This window comes from Pistacia vera, unplaced genomic scaffold (assembly GCF_008641045.1).
Source record: "Pistacia vera cultivar Batoury unplaced genomic scaffold, PisVer_v2 Contig2, whole genome shotgun sequence".
In the NCBI taxonomy this organism is placed as follows: domain Eukaryota; kingdom Viridiplantae; phylum Streptophyta; class Magnoliopsida; order Sapindales; family Anacardiaceae; genus Pistacia; species Pistacia vera.
The window spans coordinates 36,057-46,965 of NW_022196001.1; the positions used below are offsets into that span (position 1 = coordinate 36,057).

The window sequence follows — 10,909 nt, forward strand, 5'->3', positions numbered from 1 at the left end:
AAGTTGTGAGAATGGTCAATATTTTCTAAACTCTAGATGCTACAGGCTTGCATGCTACTTAGATATATAAGTTGATTTTTGTATATATAAGACCCTTCTAGGATTATGTATAGCGAGGTGCAGGTTGGATTTATGATTTCTGTAATGATCATATCTTTTAAGGATGGAAGAGTTGGATAATTCTTTTTCTAGATTATGCAGCTCATAAGATGTTGGGCAAAAATATGATTTTAATTGCGGATACTAGATGTTTTGTCTCAAACATGTGAGACATTATAGAGTACAAGAGACTGTGAGATTACTTTTCTTTATAAATATGCTAGATACTAGTTGAAAACTCGAGAAGACTTGGAATTCTTTCTCGAAAGAAGAAAAGGGAAATGCATGAAATTCTAACTTATTCTTGTTGGAGGTAAACTAGGGAGACTTATTAAATATGAGAATACTAACTTGTTTATATTTAATTGAACTAACGGCATGGTGGAGCTCTGGATGTGGTTCTGCTGGGGATGGGATCATTGCCTCAGAATTAGGATTTAAACTCGTATTCAGGGTTATGGTTTGTCTTTGAGACCATTCGCAGTTCCCTAAATTCAGTTGATTTTTCTGGTGATATATAGTTTTTTTTTTCCTGATTGCGCATTAGATCCGAGAAGCTGATATATCTCGACTTTCATTTGCTGTTGAGCTTGCTGAAGAATTCTATGGAAGGTCTGCATTTCTGTTATTTTCTGAACTCAACATGTTACTAAAATTTATCAGCTAGTTATGTAGTAACATTACTTTTAGAGCCCTACTTATATTACCGTACTAACTTGTTTAATGGTTTGCTTTATGGATATTTTACGGGGAGTAGAGTGAAGGTAATACACTAGCAACTTGGTTGAAATTCCTTTTGTATATTCTCTTACTTGAATCGTTGTTCCATTGATATGCACAATTGAATGGCTGTTTGAATGTTTTTGTAGGGACAAGATGTTGCTTTTGAGCCAGCAAAGCTTTTGTGGCTTATCCAGCGTGATTTTTTGCGTAAGTTAATACTTAATAGATGTCTTCCAAGGGTTTGAGTTCTTCGACTTGAGTTTAAGATTGCTTTCTTAAACTCAATGCAATGTGGCCATGCATGCTAGCAACCACCCTGCAAATTTTGTGGGGTAATATTATGAGGAGGATAGTACTAAAACATTATGTCATATGTGCTAAAAAGAAACTGTATTTAGATTTTGTGTTGATTCATATGCCACTTTTCTTTGGATCTCTTCGCCCTTTCTCCAAGCTTGTGGCAAAATGATGTAAAATAGATTTTTGTACTTTCAAATTCAGGATCTATTCTAACTGGGGTGTGACTCTTATTGTGGTATATATGCTGCATTTGTGCTATCAAGAGTGAACTGACATTCATTTTTTGGTGCTATACAGAAGGGAAGTCTGTGCAAGAAATGGTGCATGAAGCTCTTCGACGTGTCCCTAATGATAATGGTTTGTTTTCCTTTTCCCTGTATGCAGGAAAGACATTTTGTTTACATTCTCCTTGCTGCATTTTAGAGCAAAGCTTTGACGGAAAATTCTTTTTGTAATTGCAGGAGACAAAAATATTGATCAGGTACTTTTTCTAACTATTGTACTTTCATTTTTCTTTATGAATGACATATCATCTTTCTGGGATTATAAGTTCTCTCTTTTTGTTACTGTATCAGGTTAACCAGATCCGAGACTCTTTGGCTGTAATGGGTGATAATAGCACAGCCTTTAGCTTACCGCAAGTATGGATTTAATTTGTATCTTAAATAATCTCCCAAGTTTTTCCTCATATTCTGTATCTTATAATCGCTGTTCTTCTACAGGAAATCTGTTTATTGTATATGTTAAGTAACATGGATGGTTAAAGGACAATTGGATTTTAAACTTTTTAATTGTGTTCTCATTGTCCTAAAAGTTGTGAATAGTTCTGATGTAATGGGGTTGTGCACAGACACAGACACGGGATTTGGGTTCATGGGATGCATATATTTCTTGTTCGTATAATGATTTACTGCAGGTCCAGTTTTTTTGTTCGCATATGAAAGAGCTCTCAATGGCTTGTATAATCTTATAAACCCATGAATTTGAACTTGCAGCCTCATCTGATGCGAACAAAACTCTGTGACTTGAAGGATGAAGAGCTTGACCGAGCATATGTTAGAAAGAGAGAGCAATTGAAAAAGCTTGTTGCTAGTGTCATTCATCCAAAAATTGTTCAGGGCAAATTTCTGAATGGCAAGGAGTTTGTAGCATTTCTCGAACAGGTATCTTTATAGCTTCAGATCATCTTTAGTTTGAGAATTTGTTAAGCTTCTTAACATTGTCATCTCCGCATGAAACTCAATGATGATTTAAGTTGGAGCATTTGAAAATGAGTTTGTTTTAAACTTTCATGAATTAGCATCAGATTCACAATCTTATAGGGGCCAAGAAACAGGGCACAAAAGTAGAAACATGATGATGGAAGTGAGTTACTTAGATAACCCTGTTAGCAATTGAATGAGTTCTTGGACTTAATGGCTTTGCTGTTATAATATTTTATTGATATTTTTTTTCTGGTTGGTAACAATCTGTAGTTACCTTCGTTATTTTGCCTTATTCTTCTAAATTCTTTTTGCTAATATGCATTTGCATTGTTCAACCTTCAGATACTTGAAGCCTTGAATAAAGGGGAGATCCCATCAACAGGCTCTCTTGTGGAGGTTTTCAACAAGGGTATTCTTGAGCGCTGTTTGAAGCTATATAATGAAAGGATGACGAAATTACGCTTACCTCTATCAGCTCAATCTTTGCAAGATGCCCACGAAAATTCTAAAATAGAAGTAATGAAGGTTTTTGATGAACAGCATTTCGGCCGTCATCACGCAAAGAAATCTGTCATGCAATTGGATGAAGAGATACGAGAGGTATTGGTTAAGCGTAATTAATGAAATACTTGTTTTGAGGAAGATGATTTGTGATCTGTACTTCTAGCTATCTAGAGTAAGGCATAGATAATTTTATAATTTATGCAATTGGTTAAAAGGCTTTGCAAAATTGTCAAATTGGTAGGGAGCTCGAATGAACAAGTTGTCAATATGAATTATACATTCTATTTATAACACTGGCCCTTTGAGCAAGTCTATTGGATTGTAGATAGTTTCATGCTATTGGACAACATGTGGCTTGTGATATGTCATGTATAAATTTGTAGTTGCAGCTAGAGGCTGTAGAAATCCATGTCATATATTCTAGGAGCTGCAATGTATAGGACCATACATTTCAATACATTGAATATCTCACATGCTTTTCTCTGGAAACTTTGTGCAGGTGTATAAGAATTTCATTCTGTCAAATGAATATCTATCCTCAAAGCTTTGCGAGGGACTATATACCAGATGCGAGGACAAGATGGACCAGCTTCAAGTTCTCAAACTTCCATCCATGGCCAAATTTAATGCAGGTTTCCTGCAATGCAACCAAAGTTTTGATCGAGAGTGTGTTGGACCTTCAAAAGCAAACTACGAGCAGCGCATGATGAAGGTATGGAGTTAATTTGAGTTTAATGTTCTTTTTTTTTTCTTTTTTCTTTTTTTGAGCCTTTCAGACTGCACTTTGAGATTTCCCTGAACTTAAGCTGAAGTTATATTAAACATTACAAATATGATTGAATTATAACTTAAAATGAGAATAGAAATTTGAAATATATTTAGATGCTGATTCTTTGGAAGTGACCATCCAAATATAAGATTCGTTTCTTTTGCTATATTGTTGAAGTTGTATTTTTTTTATCTAATTTGTTGGGGTTGCCTACTATGCTGAACTTGACATTTGTCAATTACTGTATGTATATCTGCAGATGTTGGGGAAGTCACGATCTCTATTTATCAAGGAATACAACCAGAGGCTTTTCAATTGGCTGGTGATCTTCTCCCTTGTCATGGTTGTGATTGGACGGTTTATTATAAAGTTTATTTTGATCGAAATGGGAGCATGGATACTATTTATCTTCTTAGAGACATACACAAGGTTGTTCTGGTCGGCAGAGTCTCTTTATTACAACCCAGTTTGGCATTTCATTGTTGCCACTTGGGAAACTCTTGTCTACAGCCCTATTATTGATTTGGACAGGTATAAGAACATTTCATTATTCCTCGTAACAAATTTGAAATAATTTTTATTGGCATTTGAATGACATGATAGGATGCAAATTCTCTTAGTTTTACATGTCAAAAAAGCAAAGCTGGGTGCAATTATTTTTATTTGGTTTATCACTCCGCATTTTGACCGGAACGAAAAAGGAAAGAAACCATTTTCTCTTCAAAGTTGTAAGAATGGTCAATATTTTCTAAACTCTAGGATGCTACAGGCTTGCATGCTATGTTTTGTATCAAGTTTTTCAGCTAAACATGAATGTGCTCATGTTGCCTCAGGCACTTAGTTACCACAAAGCAATTTGGATATTGGTATATTTTTTATGATAAGATATTAAACAATTATATTTTCTGATGGATGCATTATATTTCTCTCAATCTATCTTTCTTTTTCATTTATTTTCCTTTGCTTGAGACAGATGGGCGGTTCCAATCTGTTTTATGTTTGCTATATTTATACTTTATTGGCGGTGTTATGGGAAACGGAAACATGGTTCACGCGGACTTTTGCCTCTGTACAACAATAGTAGAGGTACCTCAAATCGGCCGAGATCAGACTGAAAGGACACATATTGACTCGGGGGAACAACGTGGGCGAGCTTTTCTCATTTTAGGTATGAAGCCTGCCGACCAATTCTTTTTTAATCTTATATCTTTTTCGTTCTCTCAATCTGTCAATCAATCTGGAATTTTGAAGGGGGTAAAGGATGATTTGATGATTGTCGTGGCGGTTCTTATAGTTTCTGTAACTGTAGAATTTACAGCATTTTTATTATTATTCAATGTAATATTTTGATTGTTTCAAATGCCATTTAAATATATTACAGGTTCAATTTCTCTATAAACAACAGAAAGAAATTCATAGTTGTATGATGTCTTCTTGCTGAGGAAAAAACAAAGCGAAAGGAAGACAAAAGAATAAAAATAAATAAATAAATCGCAGTAGAGGTTATCATCTTATTGGCTGTTTAATCATTTTGATTTGAAATTTCCGATATCGGTTCATAATTGACATATCATTTATCATATTATTTCATCATAATTAGTTATATAATCATTTTTATAATTGCAATTTATTTGGATTTGTCATCGTATCGATGTTTTTGTTGAAGTTATTAATTGGATTTCTGATTAAAAATGAAGTTTTAAGATAACTTATCAGTATCCTCGCGATGAACTAGTTTGTCGTATCGAAAAATGACAATGTAGTAATACGACAAATAAGAATTTTTAGAATGGACAAAATTTTAAATACTCGAGTTGCGACAAGAGTTTACTTTTACATTATTAATTATAATACGACATGTAGTTAGATTTAGTAGTTGTTGTTACTTGTATGCATTAAGATTATCCAAAACTCATTATGAAGGTATCTTTCAAGATGCAACATTAAATCTTATTTCTATACAATATTTAGTGTCCATCCAATTAGAAGTTTTAACACTAATTATTATAACTTAATTATATTATTTGTATTAGTTTCATTGACATGTTGTAATTAAGGCATCAAGCGAGTTATTATATATCTGTTTAGTATTTAGATGTTATAATAAAATAATAAAATATATGATAAATGAAATTCCAAAATACCATCCCAAATTCTTGTATGATTTTTTACTTAATTCTTTTATTGTTCAATACCAATGTAGTGGTGGATTTGACAACTTACTAGTTGGTTAATATAATTTAATTATATTAATTATACATTAAAAATATTAATCCTTAATTGTCGGTCCGTATAATTAAGAAATTAATTATAAAATATTACTAGTAATAATATTTAAAATTAATTATAAATCCGTCAATCGGTTGCCAAAATATATTTATTATACTTTTATATAAGTATATCTTCATTATAAACTAATTGCATGTTGGATACTTTAATATATGACATTTGAATGATAATATTTTTAAAATATTCATTTGTGTAAAACATTTCTAGTTGGAATAACACCTAATAAAATATAGTGATGAACTAGATTAATCTTAGAAAATGGATATCGACTTTAAATTTACATTTAATTATGTTAAATTAACTACATCTTTTATTAATATGACTATTTTATGTACGTATTGTACATTAAATTCAATCACAATAGATATTATATATTTTTATCTTGTCGTGAGTAAAAAAATATATAATATTTGATTGTCTCATACTTGAAAGTACGTAGTGATTTAAAAGTGTAAAATAATATATTCTAATTATGAGAGGTTTACTATTATTTTATTTTTTAATTTCGGTTTATTAATCCTTGCACTATGATTTAGTAAAACTGTAAAAGTAAATTAAAAGCTAATGGATTGTGCATTTCGGACAAGCAAAAATTGATCCCTCCCGCGCTCTTCGTTTCATTCGAATCAGAATCAAATCCCACGCGCAACCAAACACACTCTCGCTGCGTACATCGGATACTTGATGGTTGACACTTCCTGACACGTGGGTCCCACTCCAATGTATTGAAGAATTACACTCGAGCAAGAGCAAGCGCGTTAATTCAACCACAAATCTTCAAAAGGTACCCTTAAACCCTAACGCGGCTGTGTAAGACCGTCACATTGAAATCTGATTTTTTTTTTTTTTTAATGAAATTATCATTTTAGCCTCATCTTCTTCATAATTACCCATTGAACCTACAACACTGCCAACGGCTCACAACTCTACAACTCCACTCCACTCCACTCCACTACCACTACCAATCCATCAAAATCAAAAGAAAAAGTCCCACATGAACAATTAAACGATTGTTAATACTCACAAAAATAAAAATAAAAAGAGACAAAACCCATCTTAAAACCAAATACCCAAGACAAAAAAACTCATTGGTGGGTTGGGTTCAAAAAAAAATTATTTAATTAACTAGAGAGGTTGAGTTTAATTGGTATTTTATTAATTTTAGCTGGGGTGGGTTCATTACCGTTAAAAGTTTAACAGCGTTAGGGTTAGAGAGTATTTTTGACAATTTTCCTTGAAAGTACAAAAAGTTTAATTATTAGTAAAACGTTAGGGTAGTTTGTGAAAATCTCCATATCTGGAAACAAATATGTCCTCGGCCACCTGTTCACTTCGAACAGCGCGTGTCATTTAAAGAGATCATAATTCCATCATTCGCAAACAGAAAAACATATACTACATCCCACCAATAGATTCCTAGAATGCAATACAATTGGACACGTGGGAAGATTCTATTGGGTTTTAGTAACTACTTTCTATATGTTTTAGTACAGAAAATCTGTAAAGTTGCATGAATGGTAACCTTAGCATGTGTCGTTTATCAATTCAGTACTCACTGAAACCAATTAAGCATATATAATAAATATAAATTGCCAAACACTACTTCATTTCTTTTTAGATTATCCTCACTGCTTCATCATCATCATCAGGTATTCGTGTACTTCTAGGGTTTGGTTTCGTTTTCTGATCAATGGTCTTCCACAAAGCTTTTTCTTTGCTTGTTTTTGTAATCTGTGTTCCAGTTTTTATGATATTTATTTGATTGGGTTTATAGTACTGATGATAAATAAGTGGAATTTTATCTAGATTTTACAGATCTTAATCTGAAAATGAGTGACACTCAAGAAGTTATCAGCCTGCCTAGATCAGGTATATTTATATATCTTGATGAACTCATTTACAAGGTTTCTTTTACATGGTATTTCTCATGGTTGATTAAGTTCAAATCATGAGTAAGAGTTTGTTGTTAAGTGTATTTGGTTTATAAAATTTAAATCATTTTATGTGGGACTAATTCGAAACCAAAGATAATTGGTTTTGTTTTATACATACGATGTATACAATATATAAGAATTTTGATTGTAGGTGAAAAGATCTTTCAAAAAATGACTTAATTTTTTTTATTATTCATAAATAATTAATAAACAAAACAAGATCTATCCGGGACATATATAGAGAAGAGTATTTTCATTATCTCTGTACGTAAATTTAGACAGTGTCTCATTACATTTTTGTGAGAGCTCCTTAATTTGATCACAAAAAACTATCGATTATATATAAAAAAAATTTGATTTATTGATTGGTATATCTATAAGAAAGAGCAAGGAAAATTAAGGTACCAGTTTCTGAAGAATTAATCAAAGATTGGTTCTGAGAGTCAAGTTCATCAGTTTTTTAATTATTTTTTTAATTTTTTTTTTTCTTTTTTTTTTTTTTGTTATTTATGTTTGTTACTAATAAGCTTTCGATGAAACAGAAGAATTTAGTGACACAGGTTCATCAAATGAAGTGGTTAGCACCCTGAACCATGTAAGTTTTTTCATTTAATCAACATTAATCTCACCATGTCTAATTACTGTTGATGTTAGGGTTGATTAAGTAGTTAAATAGTGCGAAGTATGAAAAAAGAAACACTTATAATTATATATTTTCAGGATAACAAAAATGAGGAGCAGGTGGCTACCCAAGAAAGAAGATGGATAGGAACAATTGTAACAAAAATATTTGATGGTCATACAGTTATGGGTGAAGTTATTGCTTATGACAAAGAAATCAGAAAGTTCAAGGTTTGAGTTCCTCTCTAATATTTTTCTTATGATCTTGTGTCTTTATAGTTACAAACTAATTTAGTTCACAAGTTTCTAGTTACGTGATTTCAATATATATATATATACGCGCACACGAGAGATCGATCTTAAAATAAAATTAATGTCATTTACGTATTAGGGTTAAAGTTAGGTGTACGTACGTAAGAGATCGATATATATGCTAACATTTTAACAATAATTAGTAATGCATATAATTAATTTATTGCATCTTAATTAGAGTTCCTTAATTTGTAATTCAATGCTATAATATAGGTCATGTTGTATATGATATTTTTTTATTTTTTTTTTACACAGATTGTTTATGAAGATGACAAACGGGAGAAAGTTTGTGAAGATGAACTACTCTCACTTGCAGCGCCCCCTCAGATGGTTCGTGAATATCTTGATCATGTTGAGCTCAACAGGTAAAGATTGGAGATAATTTATATCTGAATCTGTAGGAATTTGAAATGATCATGCATGTAGTGTCGAAGCTAGGAGAAAGGGGAAAATATGATGGTGAGACTGCGATGCAATTTGTGAAGTAATAAAGTCTGTTCTTTGACATTTTTTTCTGTGTCAGTATAAATGTCATTGGAATTAGACCTTTTTCTTGTGGTTTGTATGTTCAACAAATTAATAAGAGGGGGAACACATGAATCATTAAAAATGAATATAGAATGTTGCATTTACATATATATGTAAAGTATTTTGTGCATGAATTTATGTATTGTTCATCCTTTTACCATGCATTTACGTTAGTTTATATATGTATACATCTCTGAACTCGGCAGCTTGTATGCAAAACATGTACAATTTCAGGAGCAATGAGAAGAAGAAGAAGAAAGGAACGTCTAAAGCAACAAAAACATCAAGTCTGAAAATACGTATACCAATCAACTCAAACCAGCCAAAAGCCAAAGAAGAAGTGAAAGGCAAGAGAACTCGAAAAGCAGCCCAGAATCCATCTACCTATATACCATTGGCCATCAGAGAGAACAAGAGAGATGCCTATATCTGGTACTACTAGTCATGGCCTAGTAGATCATCTCCAAATAATTGGTTAGTGTTTTATATATATTTCTTGCTGATTCATATAGTTACGGCTTATAATATTAAGTTATGTTGGTTTGTGTGTTTCATGGCTGCTGGTAATTTTTTTTTTCTTTGTAAATATCTAGGTTGGACCAAAAAGCTACAAGCATAGTTCAATAAAAGGACGATGAGTAATTGAAGTGGGTGGGAGAGGGTGAAACCAGCTATGGTTGCCAATGTTTGGTTCATTTTCTCATGAAACACTTTGTTTTGAATTGTGGACTTGAACGTCAGATTTTCTTTCATGCAAACAGATTATTTGTGATTGGTATTTTCTGGGATGTGATGGGTCCTACATCTTATTTTCTAGCAAGTTTTATTGGTTTGACCTAGTATGGGTAACTAAGCATTTTCGTTTAGGGTTACGATCTTTTAAATTTAACTTAAATTGAAACACAAATTAATGACCATTGATTTATTGCAATCTAACGGATATAAAATGAAAATGGAAGGTGATTATTTTCATTATCACCTCATGAACTCTTAAACCATTAGATTAAGTTAAAAGAGAGTGATAACTAAGGATGACAACGGGGCAAGAAGGTCTTCACCATTCGCCACCTTAGTGGCAAGCCTAATAACCTCTGTACATAGCATAGGTAGGGTTATTTCATATTTTATTTAGTTATTATAAAGTTTAATTTTCAATTTTTAAAAATTATCATTAAACATGCAACCTTGGATTTTGACCTCTATCCCCCACTCTATTACCTCGATTTATTTGAGTGGGACACCCAACCCCACCCGATTTCCCGATTTATTATAGGATTATCAGTGACAGAGTTAAGAATTCAGATGAGGGTGCAAAATTGAAAACAATAAAGATTGACTCACAACTCAATCTTATAAACTGTTTTTTTCACAACTCTGATATAGCAGCTTGCAATAGATAAACTCATAATTGGGCATGTAGGACCTATTGTTGGGCAAACATGACCCATTACGAGCTATCACGTTGGAGTTGTGAGAGAAAATTTGTGAGATTTGGTTGTAAATATAGTATTGTCCAATAAAAAAGAAAAATGTGGTTTAAGGTAATAAAAAATTTGTTCTATATCAAAATGTTAATTTATTAAGTTTATATAAAATGTGTTTTTATATATTTATAATCTAAATTT

General features: G+C 32.1%; 1 protein-coding gene across 3 annotated transcripts; it reads left to right on the forward strand.

Annotated features, from left to right (window-relative positions):
- Nucleotides 1-65: 65 nt before the first annotated feature.
- LOC116128340 lies at nt 66-5,114 on the forward strand. 3 transcript variants are annotated; one of them, XR_004127745.1, is made up of 13 exons: nt 66-559; nt 647-711; nt 857-863; nt 969-1,029; nt 1,420-1,479; nt 1,584-1,603; nt 1,698-1,763; nt 2,118-2,285; nt 2,670-2,927; nt 3,331-3,543; nt 3,860-4,131; nt 4,574-4,768; nt 4,982-5,114. XR_004127745.1 is itself a non-coding variant. In XM_031414052.1 (12 exons), the coding sequence occupies exons 1-12, from the start codon at nt 437-439 to the stop codon at nt 4,713-4,715; spliced, it is 1,455 nt and encodes a 484-aa protein (XP_031269912.1). In that variant the 5' UTR covers nt 66-436; the 3' UTR covers nt 4,716-4,870. The 3 variants fall into 3 exon arrangements, 1 of the variants encoding a protein (XP_031269912.1); XR_004127746.1 differs by lacking the exon at nt 4,982-5,114 and adding an exon at nt 4,852-4,882; XM_031414052.1 differs by lacking the exon at nt 4,982-5,114 and having other exon boundaries at nt 4,574-4,870.
- The last annotated feature ends 5,795 nt before the right edge of the window (nt 5,115-10,909 follow it).

Coding starts and splice junctions, on each gene's coding strand:
- LOC116128340 (XM_031414052.1), top strand. CDS start 437: ATGAGAATACTAACTTGTTTATATTTAATTGAACTAACGGCATGGTGG. Junction 1,604..1,697: donor GAGACAAAAATATTGATCAG/GTACTTTTTCTA, acceptor TTACTGTATCAG/GTTAACCAGATCCGAGACTC. Junction 4,132..4,573: donor CCTATTATTGATTTGGACAG/GTATAAGAACAT, acceptor TGCTTGAGACAG/ATGGGCGGTTCCAATCTGTT.